This window comes from Tursiops truncatus, chromosome 16 (genome assembly GCF_011762595.2).
Source record: "Tursiops truncatus isolate mTurTru1 chromosome 16, mTurTru1.mat.Y, whole genome shotgun sequence".
Taxonomy (NCBI): Eukaryota; Metazoa; Chordata; class Mammalia; order Artiodactyla; family Delphinidae; genus Tursiops; species Tursiops truncatus.
Window position 1 is genome coordinate 9,300,647 of NC_047049.1, and position 22,681 is coordinate 9,323,327.

General features: G+C 50.5%; 1 protein-coding gene across 17 annotated transcripts in view; it reads right to left on the reverse strand.

Annotated features, from left to right (window-relative positions):
* TACC2 (transforming acidic coiled-coil containing protein 2) overlaps positions 1-22,681 on the reverse strand; it is a 185,395-nt gene that overhangs the window by 35,699 nt on the left and 127,015 nt on the right. For 8 of the 17 annotated variants that reach the window (XM_073793857.1, XM_073793862.1, XM_073793863.1 and 5 more), the window contains 3 exons: positions 13,232-13,368; positions 1,962-3,273; positions 285-320 (listed from right to left, as the gene is read on the reverse strand). In XM_073793857.1, the coding sequence (XP_073649958.1) occupies positions 285-320; positions 1,962-3,273; positions 13,232-13,368 (1,485 nt within the window). The remainder of the gene's footprint in view (positions 1-284; positions 321-1,961; positions 3,274-13,231; positions 13,369-22,681) is intronic. The other 9 variants (XM_073793861.1, XM_073793860.1, XM_019940164.3 and 6 more) reach the window with 2 other exon arrangements.

Genomic DNA, 22,681 nt, shown 5'->3' on the forward strand with positions numbered 1-22,681 from the left:
AAGACGTCCAATAAGCAAGGGGAAAAAGAAACTTCCATTCCTGACAAGCAGGCAGATGTTGGATAATCACGTTTTCACAGCCAAGCAGTTTCATTTATGCTAATCACGATGAAACAGATAAATAACCTCTGCTACTGGGAAGCCCCGTGCCCCATCATTCCCAGGCCCGCCACAGAAATACGCAAGGAGCAGCCATGGAAAGGAAATAAAGAGCTTGGAAGCAAAAACAAAGGCAGAAAAAAGCACATTTAGTGTAAGAGGCAGATTCCGTTTAATTTACTTACAACAGAGAACACACAGACATCACGTCTTCAACCATCCTAAGACAAGAAGACAAAGAAAAAGAGAGACAGACAGAAGGAACTGACAAAAATGGTAAATCTGCAGACAACTGGTTAGTAATGGGTTAGAGGCTACAACAGCCCTCCGCTGCTCTGCTTGGAGTGTGGGCCACATCCCCGCTTTCTGGAGAGGGGCTGTCAGAGAACGCCTTCCTCTCTTGGTTCCAGTTATCCCATAAAATGCTGGTGGCTCAAAGAGCTTTGTCACCCCAGTGTAGGATTCCAAGCCATCTGCCCTAGAGGTAAGACCCGGAGATGGGTTAGCTTCCCCAACCTCGGTTAGCTACCTCTGATGACAGAACAGAAGAGAACCAAGCTACCTGCGGGGAAGGAGGAGGTAGTGGCTACAAACTGGCTCTCATCCCCCAAATGAGATATTAGCTTTGAGATTTGGGCCTTTCAGATTTCTCCGGTTTCAGGCTTAAAACAAAGCTTCCAACAAAGATGCTATGGAATCTTCAAGGAGGGCCTGGTTTGGCCGCCGATCTAAGAAAAGTCCCATTTTGGGCCAGGACTGTTTCCTCTATCCAACACCGGACAGAGGTAAGGCGATCCAAGGCCAAAGCCTGCTTAGAGACCTTCTTCTCAGGAAGCCTTGGGTTCTTCTCAAATGTTAAATGCTTGGGGGAGCCCAGAACGAGAGGTAAACAGGTCACCATCTATCTCCATTTGTGCCAGGCAGACTCGGAGGGGCCAGCAGCTATGGTCTGTGCTGCTGAGTTGCCGCCAGCAGCCCGGTCTCCTTGGCCTTGTTAAATTATTGACGCTACTACATGAGTGCAGAAAAGCTCCAAGCACCAAACCACCTACACTTGGACCAAAGTCCTGAGGATGGACCGGTAGCCATCCGAGTTGGAGCTGGGTCTTGGGATGAATTCCAGAGGCACGGACACGTAGTGTTATGCTCAGTCTACTTGGCCAGTGTTTGGATAGCAGACCTGATTATTAATGGCCTCCTGGGGACCGTGGGGACTGCTTCTCCCTTTCAGGTTGCATTGACCTGTTCTGGACCTACAGGGCCTGTGGACGCTCGTCTATGAAGATGACTACACAGGGCTGAAGACAAACGGGCATGCTTCTTACACGTTAGCTGGGGTACAGGAAGGGGCCCAGACCGGACCTCTCTCTCTCTCAAGGGCTTCCCAAGCCTACTGTGTTTGCCTCCTGGGCTAATGTCTCCTTAATGGGCAGAAACAAACACTACAAATTTTAATAATATAAGGGCAGATCTCTTAGTTTTGAGGCCACTCCAAAAAGCAATTCATGTGTTAAACAGAAAATGCCAAGTCACCAACAGGGAGGCTGACCAGACCTCCACTGGGCTGCTCCCTTTCCATGGTTCCCACACTCTCCTGAAGTTGAAAGTCAGGTCTTCAGCTACAAGTAAAGCTTTAGACCACTGACTAATTGAGGCAAAAGATCAATGACTCTAGACCCAACGGGATATGTGGATGGGAAAAGCCAGCACCGTGGGCGCAGAGAGGAATGAAAACAGGTATCCTGCCGCAAACATGGTGGCACTGCAGCCAATGGGGGACGGATCATCCAGGCACGTGAGCGACAATCACAGCCAATGCTCAGCCCCGACTCCGATCTTACCACCTGCACCCCTGAACTTACGTCTTGAGGGGCGTCTTCTTCTTCTTGGCGGGCTTGTTCAGCCCATCCCCGTCCACTCCATTGGCTTCGACGGTACTGGCTGGGATCTCAAAGGAGGCTGGGGATTTAGAAGGTGAGCTGGGGGTCTTAGAGCATGTCTTAAAGGGCTCAGTGGACTCGTCACAGGCGTCCGGGTCAAAGCTGTATGACTGTTGGGGCAGTTTGGGAGACTCCTGCATTTTTGAGGTGGAAGAAAAAGGGTTAAAATTGGGGTCATCCCACTTGTCAATATCAAAGGTGTAGGTACCTTTAGCGATAGGGATGTCATTGGGTTCAGCAGGGGATCTGGTAGGCGAGGCAGGAGTGTTGTCGAGTTTTTCGGGTGTTTTTTTCATCTTTGGCCTCCTTAGGGGCATTTTGGCAACCGGCTTTTTGCCTATCTTTTTGGTGGGAGGGGGGTTTTCCTGCTGGGTGTCCCAACTACCCTTGTCCTCAGAATAGTCAAACTCCAGCCTCACTGAGAGGCCTTTGGCTGGGGAGTCCTCTTGCCCCCCAGTATCCAATGGGGACACCTCCACCACCTCTGGGGCCGTGGCAGGAGACAATGCTTTCCTTCCAGCGAGGGGTGAGTTCTGCACTCTGCCACCCCCAGAAGCTGGGGGGATGGCCCCTTCTGCACCCTCGGAGTCCAGAGGGCAGGCAGCCTTGGGCACAGCAGCAGGTTCTACGGGTGCCTCCTCCGATAAGGCTGGTCCAGAACCTTCCGTCTTGGCCGATTCCGTTTTCGTCTCGGCGATTCGATTCTCCTCGCTGGGGTCGGGACTCTCTTCGGCTGGCTCTTGCTGTGTCTCTTTCACTGGGGGGGTTTCAGGGGGTTTCTTAGTGGTCTGTTTCTTTTTTAAGGAAGGTGGCCTCGGTTTCTTAGTTCGCTTAAGGGTACTGGAAGCACTGCTCGAACCCGTGCTATGTGCATCCGGGGCCGGGGCCGCGGCCTCGGGGTTGCCTGAGCAAGAAGCACCATCAAAGTCACCGGCTTGCAGGCTGAGCGAGCGGGATAACGTCGACTTAGAGATGGGGACAGAGTCCGTGGACTTCCTCCGCGAGCTCACCTTGCAATCCTGATTCTTAGAGTCTGAGGAGCGAGGCTCCAAGGTCTGAAAATTATCCACCAGCTCGATGTTGTCAAAGTCCAAGTTGTAAGTCCCACTGCTGGCTATCGGCTTGTCTTCATCGAAGACGGAGGAGAAGGACTGTGTCGGAGGACGGAAAGGACTTCCTTCCACCGAGCTGCTGTGGGGGCCATCGGGGACACAGACCGGCTCAGAGCCACATCCTGAGGAAACGGAGACAAAGCCGTCACTGAAGGACACAGGACACTTCGGACAGTCTCTCATCCCATGCCAGACTACAACCCTCTAATACCAGAGCCCCAGGTCAGCCCACCCATCACTGGACAGGCATGCTGCTTGGGTACAAATCCTGCTCTCACCCATTGGCTCCAGGGTCTGGACAAGCTGACCCTCAGCTCTCTCATCTGTAAAGTGGGAGCAATAAGGGCTGTTTAAGGAATAGCTCAAATCCTTGTCATTCAAAATACGTTTACCAAGTGCCTGATCAAACAAAGCACCTGTTCTGGGCGTTGGGTATTCAACAATGAACGAAATCTTTGCCCTTCTGGAAGCTACATTCTTTAGGGAGAAGACAGTCAAGGAACAATAAACAAGTAAAACGTATGGACTGTTGGACGGTGACGAGTGCTATGGAGAAAAAGAAAGCCAGGGGAGGGGTGTTGCAATTTTAAAATAAGGCAGCTGGGCAAAGCCCTCCAAGGAGGAAACACTGAAGCCAAGATCAGAAACGAGGTAAAGGCGTGAACCAGGGGGATACCTGCGGGGGGAAGCATCCTAGGCAAAGGGAACAGCAAGTGCAAAGGCCCTGGGGTAGGCGCACACCTGGTGTGTTGCAGAAGTATCAGAGGCCAGTGTGGCTAAAGTAAAGGAGAGGAGCAGGAAAGGAAGACAGAGAAAGAATGCAAGTAAAGCATAGTGAGCCTTTGGGAAATACTAGTTGCTATCATCATCCAGCCTGCTCTTGACTCGTCAGAGCCTTTATCTGGAGGCCCAGGGCAACTGCAGCAGGACTGAGCTCGCCCCGTCTGCCACCTGTCCCGACTCCAGGGATCCCCGTGATCTCTCCCTCCAACCCTGCCTGCCATGCTCCTCTTCTTGGCCTTCCCTCTCATCCATCCTCTCTCCTTTTTTCTAGAGCTTCTTCCCCATTTCTCCTCCTCCCTCAGCCACTACCAGCCAAGGAGGCTGATCCTTATTTTAAAACATGCTGTGGGCGCTCCAGATGCTGGCCAAGATATTCCACCATCTCATGACCCCACTGCTCTGCTGGGATGCGGCCAGCCTGGCCTTGGCTACCCTGGGCTCTGCCTGCACCAGGCAGCACCTTGCATGCATTTCTGGCTTCACAGCTGTCCTGGGCAGTCAAGATGCCAGAAAACGATTGGCCAGAAAACTGAAAACGTGTCCCTAGACAAAGGGGAGAAAATGTTGCAAAGTGGCCTGCAGAAGAAGGAATTCAAGAGCTGGCACAGGGACTTCCCCGGCGGTCCAGTGGGTAAGACTCCGGGCTTCCACCGTAGGGGGCGCAGTTTCGATCCCTGGTCGGGGAACTAAAATCCCGCATGCTGTGTGCAGCGGCCAAAAAAAGAAAAAAAAAAAAAAAAAGAGCTGGCACGTATATGACTTGGGACGGCATTCCACTACAGGAGTTATATCCTGCAGTACCCACCCCACCCCTTGCCGTGGGTTGCCAGATAAAATATAGGATGTTCAGTTAAATTTGCATTTAGAATAAAAGAATACATTTTTTAGTGTAAATATGTCCCAGTCACTCACTGTGTATCTGCGATTCTAATTTAATTGGACGCTCTGTATTTTTGTTCACTAAATCTGGCAGCCCTAATCCCTCATTCCAACAAACCAACAAGGTTTGAGAAATGCTCACGCACCCCCAAACTGGCTTCCTACTGTAGATTTTTCTCAGAGCGGTTCATGCTCACGGCAGCACACCCCGAGGTGGTGAGCACTTAGCAGAGAACCGCAGGAGACGAAGACAACACGGGGAAACTGCCGGCCTCCTGAGTTCAGGAACTGGTCTCATTTAACTTCGTTTTCCCTGGACCTGCCACACTTTCTCTTGCCAGCTCAATAAATGCCTCTGGCATTGAGATCCCTTCCTGGAAGCAGGTCTATTCGCCAGCCATGGTTTCAAACCTTCCCTTCTCTTCTGCATCCAAAGCCACCCCAAGCCCTACTTGGAGCAGATGTCCTAGAAGATGGGAGCACTTGCTTGAAGGCTCTCAACCCTTTTTGCCAAAAGATTCCTCCGTGTCTCGAAAACACTCCTGCTTCATTCTCATCTCAAAAGATGTCCCCTCCCTTCTTCTTTCTACAACCGTCTCCCTCCCTATTTCCTCCAGAGACTGGCACCCTCTGGCACCCCATCCTCGCATCAGCAGTTGCCTCCCCTTCCTGCCCTGGACACACAGTACAGAGGGCACCGAAGGACCAGGGGACTCAGAGGACCAGGTGTTTCAAGTGGGCCTTGCAGGAGAGAGAAAGGGCCTCAGCCCAGCCCATCATTTCCAAAGCAAGGCCCACAACTGCTGACCTGCGTTCTCTCAGGCTGCTACGCATACCCCAGCAGCCTGAAGAAGGAAGCCTTTCGAGGCCCTTCAGATGTCAGGAGTTCTCCCCAGACAGTGCAACAGTCAGCAGATATGCAGCTCAACCATCTGCTAACTGTTTTCCCCAGAAGAAAAGCTCTCTGACGGCTTAATGTGGCTTTCCTCTTTAGAACTGACACACCCTAATTAAATCATCATGGACCAGGAAATCGAGTCTCGACACAGGGCTTCTTAGCCTCGGCACTGTGGCCATCTCAGGATGGTTAGTACTTTGTCGCAGCGGGCCCAGCCTGTTCATTGTAGGATGTCTAGCAGAATCCTTGGCTTCTGCCCACTAGATGCCATTAGCATCCCCCCACCCCAAGCTGTGACAACAACAATATGTCTAGAAATTACCAAATGTTCCCTGGGGGGGCGCAATAATCCCTGGTTGAGAACCACTGTTTTATTGTCTGTTGACCGGAGCAGGGCTGGGAGGGCCCTTCGATGCTCTTCAGAGAAAACTTTAGACCAGAGAAATGGGTCACTGCCACGTGCAGGCCTTGATTTTCCAAAGCAAGTGTGGTCCAACTGGATTCCCCGTCCCCCCCACTGGATTTCTAAATGTCCATACATCGTATCTGCATGAAGACAATTTATTCATTCATTCCTATATGTCAAACAATCTGGCTGCCTCCTATACGTCAACCACTGTGGGGCATGCTGTGGACACAGAGGTAAGGAAGGATCCATCCACGTGCTCACGTCCTCTGCCTGCTGCATCCCAACAGCGCAGACCTGGGCAACGCTTGCCCTGGAGACCAACGCCTTGTCCTGGCTCCAGGTTCTGGCTCAGTCTGAGGACAAAATCAGCATCTTTGGTTCATGATACCCAAAGGATTACTAGATGGTGCCCGACATATCAGTCAGCTCAGGCCACCAGAACAAAGTCCACAGACCAAAGGGCTTAAACAACACAGCTCTGGAGGCTGGAAGTCCGAGGTCAAGGGGTCCACAGGTTTGGTTTCTCCTTGACTTGCTGACGGCCATCTTCTCCCTGTGTCCTCACACGGCCTTTGCTCTGTGTGAGCTCATCCCTAACGTCTCCTCCTCTTCTTACAGGGACGCCAGCCCTAATAGGTTAGCGCCTTACGACCTCATTTAACCTTCGTCACCTCCTTAAAGGTCCTATCTTCAAATACAGTCACACTGGGGGGTCAGGGCTTCAACATATGAACTTGAGGGCACACAGTGCAGTCCCTAACTGTGCTAGGCAATACAATCCCCGAGCTAAGGAAAAAAGAAATGTGTTTGGAAACAAGAGGGGATTCCAAGGAAAGGGAGAAAGCCAACAAGGGGCAACCGATGTCACCCAACTCTCACACTGCTGTCTTCAAAGGCCACATCCCTTAGCCTTGCTGACTGCTTCTAACTGGAGCACGTACTGCCAGCTGTGTTGTGCTGCTCCCTCCGCCTCCCCCCACCCCACCCCCACCCAGCTCACCCTGGGCAGGAACCCACAGGCCCAGAGGCCTAAAGGTGCCAACACAAGGCACCCCTGCACTCAGACGCTTAGCCTCATCCAGTATATCAAGTGTAAATGGTCTTGTGCACGGGGAGCCCAGCTCTAGATCCTTCCAAGTATGTGAACAATAATCGATTGCAATCAATAATGTTTATTCTGGAAAAGGCCTCCGTTTTTTTTTGTTTGTTTGTTTTGCGGTACGTGGGCCTCTCACTGCTGTGGCCTCTCCCGCTGCGGAGCACAGGCTCCGGACGCACAGGCTCAGCGGCCACGGCTCACGGGCCCAGCCGCTCCGCGGCATGTGGGATCTTCCCGGACTGGGGCACGAACCCGTGTCCCCTACATCGGCAGGCGGATTCCCAACCACTGCGCCACCAGGGAAGCCCAAGTCCTCCGTTTTAAGTAGGCTAATGAGAGATAAATAGAGCCTGACTCAGTCCTCATGCAGCATTTTGCCTGAGATGCTCACTGAAAGCCCCGACTTGTGGCTCCTCCCTGGCGAAGCAGTTCAGCACGGCTGGGATCAGGGCTCGGAACGCCCATTTTCACAGGTGCCACAGGTGGCTCCCAGAGCAGGGAAGTCGGGCCCGGGCTAGCTCATGTCACCTGCTTCCTATCAGGACACAGTCTAGTTCTTCACATCTCCGGGGGCAATGTTTTCACATGTGGCCACAGATGTGGCTTGGAGGATCAGCCTGGATGGCTTGGACTGATCTTTGAGGTGAGTTCTGATTGCTTATGGGGACTCAGCGGTGTGGGACATCAGGGCAGGTGGAAGTGACAGGCAGATGCGGTCCCTGTGTGTCCACTCTCTGATGTGGTCACTAAACCCAGAACGGACCAGCAAGAGAGGCAGGCAGCCCATGCAAAATCGGCTTCTCTCCCAGACCCGGGAGGCTTCCGGACTCTCACGCAGACCCTGCTGGGTCCCGAGGACCTCCATACCTGGCAGGTCTGTGCCCGCTGCTTCCTGGGCACCTGCCTTGCTCTCCCACATCTATGCTCTCAAACCTGCCTTCAGCTCCCAAAGGCTGAGGAGCAGCCCTGCTTGAGGCTCTGTGGGTCATGACAGCTATCGACTGGGGTGACTGTTTGCAGATGGAGAAATTCTCTGTGAAAACAGGTTGGATCCACCTGAGCTGGACGTTGAGTGCAGTCAAGATCCTCCAGTGAGGTCATTAAGGGCAGACAATGTGAGTCCAAAGGCTCAGGGCCCTACCAGGTTCTTGGTGTGCCCCCCAAGGTGCCCAGGGCCACCCCTGGCAGGTTATTCAACTCCTCTGAGCCTCAACCATAAATCAAGCATTCTTGTGAGGATGAAACAGGAGGAGCACGTAAGCACCTAGTCCCGGGTACAGCAGTGCCAGGAAACAGCAGCCGTGGGCCCCAACTCTTACACACGCCACCGTGACCCCACTCCCTCTGCCCCTGCCCCAGGACGGGAAGGGCTCTCGCCTGGCCGAGCTCTCAGATGCCTCCTCGCCTGATACCAGGAGGCTTCCTGTCTCTCTGCGGCGGGCACCCTGCACTTCAACCTCAGAGGAGATGAAAGCAAGTGACGATATGTATGGAGACTGAGTCCTGAGACGTGAAAACAGAAGCCCCTGGGTGCAGTAAGCTCCCTTCTGGGTCAATCTGCAGACAGCAGTCCACACACGGCCACGTGGAGCACAACTGGAGCCTCAACGAGGCCACCCTCCCCGCGGAGCAGTGAGGAAAGGTCGAGGCCAAGTAGGGCACGGGCGGCTCCGGTCACCTCCAAGGTCCCCCACACCGGCCTTCCCCGTGCTGGGCATCCTCCCAGCGACAATGAGCAAACAGCGCTTCCCCCACGCGGAACCGCGTCTCCAGAGGGAGGGCAACTGTAGGATGGAAACCCGCCCCTGGTCTCATAGACGGGCTTTCCTCACTGACCATCTACTTGCCACCCACCTGGCAACCGCATGGCCTACCCTCTGCCTCGGATGTACCGGTTCATCTCGCCTGCACAGAGAGCAACTTGATTTCCAAATGGAAGGGAGTCGAGAAGCGGGGATTCTGATCCCACAGCCCCTCACTTGTTTTGAGACCAAGGTCAAGGTCCAGAAGCCCCACATCTCACTGGCAAGCAGGTGACGAGATGCCCAGTACAGGGATGCTGTGAGCACTGGGGCTCCTCCCCTTGCCTGAGATGGGATGAAACTTGCTAAGAACCTGGCACAGGACTGGCACATGGCAGACATGAAATGGAGCTATTATTTAATTATGTGACGTTTAATTATGTCCTTCAGTGGTCAGTTTTGAGTTCTAATAATGCAGCCACGCGTCCTGATCACAGAACCATGAAAAGTCGGAGTGGGAAGGATCTCAGAGGACTCACGGGTCACCTGCTTCATTTTGCAGATAAGAAAACGGCTCAGAAAGTGATTTAGTTATATATATATATTTTTTTTCCTTCTTTTTCAGATTCTTTTCCATTATAGGTTATTGCAAGACACTGAAAATAGTTCCCTGTGCTCTACAGTAGGTCCCTGTTTAACTATTTTGCACTCAGTAGAGTGTTTATGCTAATCCCAAACTCCTAATTTACCTCCCACTCCCCCGCTATCCCCTCTGGTAACCGTAGGTTTGTTTCTTATGTCTGTGGGTCTATTTCTGTTTTGTAAATAAGTTCATTTGTATCATTTTTTTTGGAATTCCACATATAAGTGATATTATATGATGTTTGTCTTTCTCCGTCTGGCTTACATCACTTAATATGATGGTCTCTGGGTGCGTCCATGTTGCTGCAAATGGCATTATTTCGTTCTTTTTTAATGGCTGGGTGGTATTCCACTGTGTATATATATGCACTGCATCTTCTCCGTCCATTCATCTGTCGATGGACTTGGTTTGCTTCCATGTCTTGGCTATTGTAAATAGTGCTGCTATCAACAATGGGGTGCACGTAACTTTTCAAATTAATTTTCTCCCGTTTCTTTTCAATTAAAGAGGTTAATTTCACTTTTATTTTTTAGTTAATCTGTCTATAACGTAGCAACCTAAGGTAAAATCATGTCCTCGCTGAAAATAAGATTTAATGACTAATCCACATAGGCAGTTACATGTTTTTGTATCATGAGCTAAACCAGCAGTTTTAACCAACTATGCAAGAATTATAAAGCCACTGAAATAAAAGCCATAAAGCCTTGAGTGACCATCCCTAGTTAGACTATGTTAATCAATGGTAAATGCTAAGAGCCTCTGGAATGTATATTTACCTAATAACTAGTAAAATCATACAATCATTAAAAAAATCTTAGGTCAGTTATTAAAAAAAAAAAGAAAAAAAAAAGAAAAAAAACTGGGCTCAGATAAGCCACACCCTGGCACAGCCCAGACGAGCGGCAGACACATGGGGGCCAGTCACATCTCACCCATTATCCTGTCCCGTGCAGCACAATCATGCGGGCAGCACCCAAGGTAAGGTGACAGATTATTTTGTAAAATTAAGTTTCCAGGAGGAAACATCACGTCTTTATTCACAGCCAAAGGTCTCGTCTATTATTTCCTGGGGTTCTTTTGGCACCTTTAGCAACAGCGCAGGCGCTCTGCAGAGGCAAAAACCAAACAGCAGATTTTCCTCTCTTGCCCTCTCTCTCCCTCGGTTCCCAGAAGGAAGCTTTCTTCTCCTCTAGCCACCTCCACAAGCAAGCACAGCGCCCCTTTAATCTGTACCGTCCCATGCTGTCCACAGAAGGGACCAGCAGACTTTTCTAATGAGTGTGACAAATCAGCTGGATCTTTGTACAGCCCAAGACAGGGGGGCTTTAGGCAGACACAATCCCGACCGTAAGTGTCCTTATTGTATAATCCGCATACATGTAGCTTCACTGTCGTTTTCCAAGGAGGAGAAGCATAAAGTCAGACTCCAGCCAGGGTAATCAAAAGTTCCATGGGGCTGTGACTCATGGCAATTCACGGCTCCAACCCCTTCCACTGGGGGATCTCTCTTAATCCTCCATAGTGTTCATTCTTTCAAAAACTACCATCCGAGCAAGAGGTGAGTGTTGTGCACGCGTGTGGGTGCGTGTTTAAGAATGGAGATTGTTCTTTGCTTTGTTGAAAGAGAAGTCAGGAAGAAGGAACAAAGACAGGCTGAAGAAAAGAACAGAGGTGGCAAACCAACCCCAGAAGCGCTATGTGACTGGAAATCCCACAGGACGCACACGTGCCCACAGCAATGACCGTCCTCTGGACTCTGCGTGGCGCTTGGGGGTGGACCACGCACTGTCCTCGGCCTTCATTCTTCTTCTGACATCTTTCCTAAGGTATCCCACACATGTGTAGGCATGAACTTATTATACCCATAAGGATAATTTATTCTTAATTGCACATTTGACCTAAGGATTAAAATGTGTTTGTCATTCAGCCACTTTCCATTAAAACCTTGGGGCGAATTTTTTACAATATTATAGGAAATGGAATTTTTACGTTCTTTATTATATGAAAGAAAGTTGGGGTGCAAACGACTCCCTGAGAAATGTAAGCAGCCCTTCCTGCTTCTTCCCCACCTTAAAATCAAATAAATTCCAATAATTACCCTCTCAGAGCTCAGTGCCTAAACGAACTTTGCAGCATCAGGTACTACTAACTGATAAGCTGTCAAAAGGGGAGAATATGAAAACTGCATTTATCAGACACCAGCAAAGGTATCTCTCCTCTTCCCCCAGCACCATGGAGCACATTTGCTTAGGAACAAAGCTCCAGGAGTATCTGCCCTAAAACTATGGCCAGCTTGAAGCCAGAGCAGCTAGAAAGAATCCCATCCATTTCTTTCTAAAACCAACATTAAGGTCAAAATCGTTTTTTATTTTGCAGTTCACCTGGCTCCTGGCCAGGGCGAGAGTACAAATGGAGGCCGGGCCCCTGGCCTGTTCCTTCTCTCCCCAACCTCCATCCCTCACCAGGGGCAGCCTCGAGCACAGGTGTGTGGACAACCCACCTGTAAGTCACAGCCCCATCCTTGGCATCTCCTTGGCTGAAGGGGGCAAACGTGGGCACAGTCAGCCTTGGGAAGACGGGCCAGGAGATGGGGACGGGGTGGGCCCAGGAAGTGGCTGCCCCCAGGTATCCAGAACACGGACAGGAGGAGTTTGGCTCTGCAGACTTATCTCGCTGCGAGGGCTGTGGCCCCAGGAAGGCCAGAATGGGGCCCTCTGAAGTTCAGGGTCCAGCTGAGGCTGTCCGGCTCTGAAGACGGTACTACCTGGCCCCCTGATTGGCCTGTACGGCCATTTCTGAGACCACCTGGCCCCCTGACCAGCTTGTGAGGCCATTCCTAGCAATCCCCATCTCCTTCCAGGCCTCATGTTAAACTTTAATGCTTGAGGTGGTCCCACCCCTGCTGGTGTAACTGAAGGCAGCACACAGAGGACTCCAGCCAGTTGGGCAGGCTGGGGGCTGGGACAGGAGGTCTGTCCTAGCCTTCCCCATCCTCCCAATCGCAGTAGTCACCACATCTGAACATAAAGGTCTTTGTTCTAAGTTCTAAGTCACACTAGGGGGTGTGGGAAAGTGATAAGAAATCTGGATAATTTGAAGTTAATGAGGAATAAAGGAGTCATCCCTGCACAGACGCAGCCATCCATCATTTTCTCTTCTTGCCCATTTACTAATTATCATCCCCAAGCCCACAGGGGCAACGTTTTTAATAAAAATGCAGGTTCACATGGGCGATCCAGAACCAGTACTCTTATGGGAGCAAGGGGCCAAATGTCAGAATCTAAGATTGCACCAGAGAATTCCATGACCCGCACAAACCCAGTTCTGGACGTCAGCTGAAAGGCACCCAGAGTTAAATGCATGGTTTCCCCAGAGGCCTCCCCTAAACTTCTGCAAAGCAGACACAAAATAGCCCACTGTATCTCCGCACCCTTAGTTTACACCACATCAAACCAAGCCCGGAGCTGAGAGGCCCCAGAGGCTGGTGACAATCTAAGGAGCTCCAGCCCCCCGGGGTGTGTGCCCTCCTCCAGCCGGGTCCCCCGAGGAGCCGCTGTTGAGTCTTCCTGGGGCTCAGCCGCAGGGCCGTCCCCAGGCCTCGCCCAGGGGCGCCTGATCCTTGGTTACCTGGTTCTTCTGGGGGAGGCGGAGCGCTGACCTCCGGTTCTGGAACGACTTCAGAGGGTGGCGGAGGTGGGGCCGGTGGAGCTTTGACGGGGGTCGTTGACTCCGGGGTCTCAAATGCTTCTTCAGAGTCAGAACTCCTGATGGAGAGAGAGGGGGTGGAGAGCAGGTTAGACAGTGGCCGGGGCTGCGTTGGCTCCGAGGGGCCAGTGCTGGGGAGCCGTGCACGGCCTAATGACCCCTCCCAGGACCGGTGCAACCAGTCTCACTGCCCAATTAAACGGTCCGAGGCCAGCCGTGAGCAAAGTCACTTCTCAGCATGATTCCCAGGAGTGAAACTCGTTATCACCAGCTTTGCGCCCAAATGATGGAGTCTTTGAACTCAGCTCTACACAAAATACGTATTTCTGGCCTTAGTGGCAAATACAAACAGTGGAATCTTTTGATCAACGTTGGCTCGTGTTATTTTGGCAACAATTCAGGCAAAATGATATGGAAGCATTCCCAGGGACACTCTGTGATTCCAACACACCCATAGGACCCTCACTCCACAAGACAAAATCTCATTAGGTCTCTCTCCCCCTCATCCCATCATTCTCTCCCACTGCCTTTCTTTCGTAGCACAAAACCTGTTATTATAGATTTAGTCACTTTCTAATCATGTTAATGATCTTTCCCTTCTATTGAGCTGAAAGGCCAAGAGGACAGCCTGTTTTGTTTTGTTTTGTGTTTTTTTTGTTTATCACTGCATCCCCAGCCTAAACATCTGGTAAGTGAATACATGAATGAATGAGAGCTGGCAGGTCAGGTGGAGGACATGTCAGACTAAAACACAAAGCACGGCCCCCCTGCTGATCCCAAGAGTGTGAAAATGGCCCTCGCTGGTCTGCAGCAAAGTCTCCTCTCAAGGAAGATTCTTCAGCCAGAGAGATGAACTGAAACTCCACCCAGAGGACGCCCCCCACCCAGGAACAAGGGGATGCCACTCACCGAACTAAAGCCTTATCCTGGGCTCGAGAAAATCCAGAGCAGACAGTCCTCCTCCATCACCCTGCTTCCACTGAGGACTCAATTTCAAGCCAGAAAGGATGAGGCACCCCCAAATCACTGAGCCAGGCATGTGTCCTCAGGCTGGAGTGCAGCTCCTTACATGCTCAGGAGGCACAGGGGTCCATGGTCCCAGCCCCACCACACTCTGAGGATGCCGGCGTGCAAGAAGCAGCAGCATCACGTGGGCTCATTTCCGTCTTGGGATACTTTAAATAGATCAAGATGCCACTCACTTACTTGCAACAAGGAAGGTGATTATCAAGAGGGTGGATACTTAGGATGGCTGCTGGCACGAGCGACCCAGCCGGCGATTTGGCAGAAGATGTATAATCAGAGGGTGACGCATCAGGTGTGTATGGAACGTGAAACGCTCACAGCGCAGAGCACCAAGATATCAAAGGACCAGTGTCCTCTGCAGAAGTCAGCATCTTCTAAAGACCATCTGCCAGCCGGCAGAGAACACCACGACAAACCAATCCCTCCACAGTCAGGCAGGACAGGAAAAAAAGGCCATTTGGTGAGTTCTCCTTCAGGAAATCTACATCGATGTTTTTCCAACTTGTTTGTCAGAGACTCACTCTGTCAGAGCCAAAGATTCCCCCACCCCCATCCTTTCAAGGACCCTGGCTCCTCCAACCTGCCACACAGCCCTCCAGGGACAAAGAGACGAACAGAAACATCAGAGCTGCTTTTGATGGGATCCAATGAGCCGAAGCCTGCATACTATTAAATTTCATTAGTAAAGACTGAATTCATACAAACACGACAGAGGCCATGCTGACTTTTACAAACACACGTTAATATTAACAGACTTAGCTTTTGTCTAGGGGGGAAATTTAAGATCCACGCCTGGACAACAACAGATCTAGGTGCCTGACGTTTTGCAGAATCTGTTTACGGGTATGAAAAACACAAGGAAGTTATGCAACCGAGCATCAAAGAGAAAGAGGAGCTTGGATCTGCGTGGTGGGCCCCGGGTGTCGCCCTGGCCCCCAGCTTCACACACGTCAGAGGCAATGCTGAAGAGATACACGGAGACAACTTGCCTCTTTCCTGAGTTTCCTTGAAGGACCTGCAGACTGGAGTCCCCACTGCCGGTCACCGTTGTCCACATCCACCGGGCCCATTCCACCGGGGGCCATGTCCACCAGGAGGCAAAAGCCATCTCCGCTGAAGAACAGCTTCTGTCGCCCCAATTCCCACCCCTAATTCCTTTGCTGGTATCTCTGGGATCTGAATCTCTTTAAGATGTCACGAAAAGGTTAGCTGCACCGCCAGCCACAAATGTTGTGAGAGCTTCCCCAGCCTCCAGCAGAGATACTGAGGGAGAGACTCTGTGCTCTTCCCATGGCTTCTGCATCCCCGGGCCCTGGTGATGTGTGGCTTTAGAGCACAAAGGGCCCCTGATCTTTCCCAAGAGCACAAGCAAGCGACAGGGAGGGCCGGACGCTTGTGGATTCAAGCTGCTGAATTCCAATGAGGTCTCCCCTGCTTGCAGCTGCCCAGCTGGCACACCTGCTTGGAAAGGACCACCGTTCCCCACGGCCCCGTGCAGGACGCAGTGCGTGAGAAGGGCAAGGGTACACCAAGCCCCTGTGTGGTTCCTTGCCTTGTTTACCGTGAACTTTTCTGCATCAAAGCATCAGAGGCTACCACGGACCCCTAGAATGCCATTCACTTCCAGCACTTCCTGCATTGTTTTCATATTTTCACTCCCTCTCCCAGGAGCGGAGAGCAAGCTAATTAGAGGAGGCGGATAGCAGCTTTTTAAGTTAGCTCTTTTCTCCCTATTCAGTTTCTCAGGGGGCTCAAAAACATTCCCAAGAGCAGGGATTTCTGCAGTCCCCCCACAGAGCCTGCACATAAAAATAAAGCAGCATTTCAGAGTCCCAATGCATAAAAGCAGTTCCCATCGGCTGCTTGATTATTTTTTCCTACCAAAAGAACCTAAAGCACAGGAAATTATTCTGCAAAGGCTCCACACTTTTAAAATGAAAAAGTAACTGATTTAATTTGCCAAGAAGCTGTATTAGAAAGAGAGATGTGCCATTACAGTCTGCCAAAACGACTCTAAATTGTAGGGAAATATATTCAGCAGGATATGCATATCTAGGTTCTCCAAATAAGGAAATATGTAAATACATGCAAATACGGTAAGGTATATGCACTTCCACAGTGTAAAGACATACCTCTTAATGGCCAGGCATGAACTATAATGACTTTAATTCCTAGCATGAAGAGCGTTCTAATAACTATCATATGCTGAACTCTTTGTTATGTGTCAGGCACTGGACTAGGCCATCTGTACATTTCTCTACAATCTGCAAAAACATCCTGCCGCTGGAGAGCAGGCCCATTTTACAGAAGACACAACTATGGTTTAGAGAGGCAAATGACTTCGCTGAGGCCATCCAGTTAGTAAGCCAGGGAAAGCAGGGCTCATGTCTAGAACTGTCTGCCTCTAAGATCTGTGCTGTCTTACTACATCAGTGGCTTCCAAACCTTTTCAGCAACAGAACTGTTTTTCCAAATGAATCTTCCATGAAATTCCTATGCATAGAGACAAGTAGTATTTCACTTACTTTGTAAGCTCAAGGGATAATATATTCTAATTATAAAGTCTATTATTGAGAACAATTAAGCTATTTTGATGAACTTGAAAATCTGACCCTGAGGGTCGGGGATGCCAACTGCAGCATTAGATCTGTTGATTCCTCTCCTGGCTGCACATTATTAAGAAAAGTCCCAGGGACTTCCCTGGAGGGCCCGTGGTTAGGACTCCGTGCTTCCACTGCAGTGGGCCCGGGTGCGAGCCCTGGCCGGGGAGCTAGGATCCTGCAAAAGCTGCACAGTGCAGCCAGAAAAAAAAAGAAAAGAAAAGTCCCGATACTCACCGATGAGTTAACCACAAACAACACCTGTTTTTAACAGCCTGTCCTGTGACCATGGAACATTCTTTAATAAGGCAGACAAGACAGGAGAGCTACCTAACCGGGCAAAACCAAATTAATCTATCAGCACAGGACCATATGCTGGTGGCATCCAACTCCACACAGTGTGTGTGTACAGAGAAAGGAAGATGGAAACGTGTAACCAGGTGCGGACACGCTGTGCTGGCTGCTGAGACCTGAGGTCTACCAAGCTCCCCAGTGCGCTGGTAAAGTTTCTAAATATCTTTTCAAACACTTTTCTCAGATTCTGGAGAATCTCTATAGAGTGCTGAAGCCCACAGAGCACAGCTTGGAAACTTCTCTGCACAACAACGAATACGGTCCCTCTATAGACGGCACACTGTGTCAAAACAGTATTTTATGGCAGCTGTCCCCAAAGCAAGACAGCCGGCAGAATGTAGAACCCCGAGCCCTATTCACCTATGTTTTTGATTTGGTTTAAATATGTTTGTGTTTTACTTCTATAAACGACAACAACAAAGTAGTATAAGATCACTCACATAATATAATAATAATATAACATAGTATGATATTAGTATAATATATAAGTAGTATAATATAATTAACATATTATAATATATACACATACATACATATATATACAAATACACGTGTGAATGTGTATCTATAAATAAAACGTCAGAACCTTTTAATAGAGAAGAACTATGAACGCAGTTTTCCAGCACATCATTAAACGGTTACATTTTGCTTAAGTTTTACTAGAGCTAATTCAAGGGCTTGGGAGAATACATTTTAGAGACCACAGAATCTTCCAACTTTGAAGCTGGTAGAAAACTTAAGAGACTCCTTCCTGCTCCAACACTCTTATCACGTCTTTTTAAACAGGTGAGGAAACTGAGCCCTGGAGAGCTAAAGTGATTCCCAAGGCCACCAGCCCATTCGTGGCAGACGTTCTATAGAACTGGGCTTGCCTGCAGGAAACACTGACTCCAAATAGCAGCTTTCTTTTCTAAATATAATGTCCCTCCCACCCTGGAAATCTAAAGTTACCTATACTTACAGGTTACCTGATTATCAAGACACCCTGTGTGATTAAGCGTTGCTAAAGTGGAGGGGACGTTTCCACGTGCGTATCAATTTCCAGATCAATTCCTCAGAATTCCAGTGTACAGTCCCCACTGTGAAAGTGATTCGGGGGACATAGGTTCTTGTCACCACCCACCAAGAGTGAAAGGACACAGTGCAGGCACTTGAGAGGTGGGGGGCTTCCCAGGACACGAGCCCCAGCCTCTGAGCTCCTCGTGGAGGGACCACCTGAGCGAGAAGTGAGCCCCTTCTCCTCCTACCCACCCCCTCCTTGAAGACAAACCAAGGGAAAGGCAGAGCGCTGGCCCAAAGCCCCGACTCAGGGAGGACGGCTCGAATCCTCCAGGTCAGAAGACCACCGTCCCGCCCGAAGACAGAGGGAGACCTTCCGGGAACGAACCTGAGCTCTCGAGAGATCAGACGTCTCGTTCATCTCTGCAGCTCACGTAAGAGTCTGATGGATTTGTGAGTGAGCAGGTATCTTTGAAACTGATGTGCACTAAATTCTACTCATCAGAACATTCTGCTGTGAGAGCCGTGTCAAGAAAAGCTGTCTCTGCCCCAAACACACACACACATGCTTCCCTCCTGCCTAAAACAACTTGGCCGGACTGGTCATTTTCTCGGGCCGACTGAAAAGGGTGTTTCACTTTAATTTGCCCATCCCGGACACAGAAAAGGGATTTGCTCAGCAACCGCTCCTCAGTATATAGGTAAAGGGAGAACGTGATTTCAACACAACCAAAGGCTGGCTGGGATGCTTCTTGGACTGTCAGGTGACTGAGGGGCCCACGGTCAGGTGCTGTCTCTCATGAACACAGAGCCAGATCTGGCAAGCCAGGCAGCTAGGATTTTCAGCCTGACACTCTGGGGAAAATCAACATAGATGCTAACACACGTATCCCAAGATTCTTGGCACCTAGCGTCTGTCGGGCTATAAGCCAGGTCCATTTTCAGATTCAAGTAGCTTTCACTTGGTGGCTACATTGAGACGTCAGCAGGGTTCAAAAGACACTGGCCATCAACTCACTGGCCACCTCTGGGTTAGGCTGCTGCCCCAGCAAGAGAAATGCAATCACAAAGGGAAAGACTATACATACATAGAGGAGTCCCACAGACCTGGTGATGGCCAGTTGTAAATTGACTATAGTTGCAAGAAACAGGAACCGACTCAATAACTAAAAAATGGAATTTATACAGAAATGCTATGGTGGCTGAGGAGTCAGATTTGAAGAGATAGGGAGGAGAGTCCAATTGGCCCACCTTGGATCGCATGCCCATCATTTAGCTAGAAGAGGGTAGGGAACCCTGATAAATAAGCAACCCATCCAGACCCAATGGAATGGGGGAGACAGAATGTCCCCCAAAGAAATCAGAAGTTGGAATGGATGGTATTCAGTCCATCAGCTCTCACGACACTGTAACTACGTCACTCACTGTAACTGTGTGACCTTAGGCAAGTCACTCGACCTCCCAGGCCCTTGGATTGTTTGTCCAGTAAGTGGGGAAATAACTGGAAGGATAATACTTCCTCCATATTATTACGGCTCCAAGTCTGCCCTTGGCTTCTAAGCATTAGAAATTTGGGGGAATGTGATTTGCTAGCAAGTTAAGTCTTCTATTTTATTTGGTCTTGCCTACGGAGCTGGGCATGAAAGAGAGTCTGGAGGCCACACACAGAACGGGATGGCTGTCCTGCCAGGTGGTCCGTGGACACAAGTGCATCCATGAGAATGTGGACACTCTCAGAGTCACACTGAGCTGGCCCTCATCCTTCCCTCAAGGTGCACACAACCCCCGTCTGCCAGGGACAGGGGTGAGGGCTCGGTGTGGCACTACGCACGTGTGTGTACGCGTGTGCCCGATGAACCCCCCCGCCACACACACACACACACACACACACACACACACACACACACACACACAGAGTTAGCTCTGAAACTGACTTAACTGCAATGACACCAGAAACTTCACAAAAGAGAAGTGACTCTACTGGCTGCGGGCCTCATTGCAGGCAGTGAAGAATCAACGCTGAATGGGCTCCGGACTCGTGATTCCACAGATTTGTAACCGCATCGTGTTATGCCTTCCTGGAGAAAGGCCAGACTGAATCAAGTCTCAGGAGAAATAAAGAGAGAAGGGACCCAGATGGCCCTTTTATGTCCTGACCTTCACGCTGATACTCCTGAAATCTCATCTTTGTAGCCTAACGGCTTGGTTGAATAACTTACATTGGAATCTTTCAACTCAGATTCTTAAAAATCTAACTGGATATTTATGGATGCTAGCAAGAAAAAGATAGGCAGATAAATAGCACCTATAAAGCCTAAGTGGTAAAAGAGACAGAAAAACAAAAGGAGAGGATGCAGAAACTCAAAGAGAGCAGTAATGTTTGGCCACAACCACCGGGGCTTTTTCTAGCACCTGGCAAGTAACAAACCCTCCCTCAGAACCGCATACTGTTAATGAGGGTGGGTGGGTTTGCAAGTACAGTCAGGAGAGTTCCGAGCTAAGTGGTAAGTAGAAAAACAGCAAATCAGGGACTTCCCTGGTGGTGCGGTGGCTAAGAATCCGCCTGCCAGTGTAGGGGACACGGGTTTGAGCCCTGGTCGGGGAAGATACCACATGCCACGGAGCAACTAAGCCCGTGCGCCACAACTACTGAGCCTATGCTCTAGAGCCCACGAGCCGCAACTGCGGAGCCCACGTGCCACAACTACTGAAGCCCGTGCGCCTGGAGCCCGTGCTCCGCAACAAGAGAAGCCACCGCAATGGAAAGTCCGCGTGCCGCAACAAAGAGTAGCCCCCGCTCGCCGCAACTAGAGAAAGCCTGCGCGTAGCAATGAAGACCCAATGCAGCCAAAAATAAATAAATAAAATAAATAAATTTATAAAAATACCTGAGCAAATTAAGGAATATAGTATGAGCTTATTTGGGGTACAATAATTATATATAAACGTAAACACACATAAACACATATATATTTACATACACATATATACCTATGTAGAGATGGTCCAGAACACAAGGAATTGAACACAGCTGGGACCTGATTAGCTGGATGTCCAGAGTGACACCATATAAGAGAAGGCGTCGACAAGGAGTTTGGAGAAAGCAGAGTGGCAGCTAGAATGCAGCCAATCCCCTCCGCACAGTTCAGGGCAGACACGCCCACGTGGGCCAGCCCCCTCCAGGCTCTACCCGCAGGGGTGCGGCAGGGCCACCCTCCAGGTGCTGTCACAGCCTGCAAGAAGCATCCGTCCTGCATCCAGGGCTCACCTTCCACACTCAGCGAGCATTCTTCTGATTTCAAGGTGGTTTTCAGGCACCTGGGTACCAGGATGGGGGTGCCCCAAGCAGGGGCCAACGTTTTACAATTAGTACCTCAGAGCTTCCTCATCCAGCCTCTCACGTGATCCTCGCCACGTGGATTTCACTCCATGACAATTTCAGCAGGACCTGTCAGGTGCTGGGCACCTGGGCAGCTGAGTCAGACAGATCGGCTCCCCATCTCGAGAAGCTTGAGTCCTCCTCCATAGCCACATGGCTCAGCGACTTGCCGAGGGCTCGGAGCCAATACCAGAGCACGTGTCTTCCGTCTCTTGTCCTAACCCAAGTACCGTCCTCCACGTCCTAGAGGCTCCTGGACGTTGACAGGCTAGACTCCTCATTTGCAGATCAGTCTCTGGTACATTTGGGTGCTGTCAGTTTCCCAGAGCATCCTCACCTCCAAGGCAACAGATCAAATGGAGTTTCTGCATCTGGGTCCACGACTGCCCGATGGGGGGTATCCAGCCAGGCCAGCCTGGGTCTCCTGCCCTACTCACTCCCTCTCCCCTTCCTTATGACCACACCTTAACTCCCTCCCCCTCATTCAACCAGTGTATGTCTAGGCACCCTGGCCCTGGCATCCTGACTACAGTGGCTTGAGGTTTTTAGAACCTACAGGGAGTGATGAGGGGAGGTCATGGGCCACCCAGACCTCTGGGGTCAAGAAAGTGGCCTCTGTTGGGGGTCAGATCAGCCCCTGAAGTCTGTTACCCTCATCAATCACATCCTGGGCAAAGGGTAATATCATCACAGAGTCAAGGGAGACTGAAGTGCTGACATCCTAGGACAGACTCTTTCAGGAGGCCACAGGATTTCCGCTTAGCAGAGAGCAGGGGTGGCTCTGGCCTTAGATTCCTGGTTCCCAAGTTCTTTAGATCAAAAGTGTCCTCACCTGAGTGTCTGTCTCTCTCTGTGTGTCTATCTCTCTGTGTCTCCATTTCTATTTGCCTCCCGCCCCTCCTGTGCGTGCGTGCGTGTGCGCACGTGTATGTGTGTCCCCTCCCTTGCCTAGCTCCCCCGCCATGCCATCCCCCTCTCTAGTCAAAACAAGAAAAGGAGCAGTGGAGGCTGCCC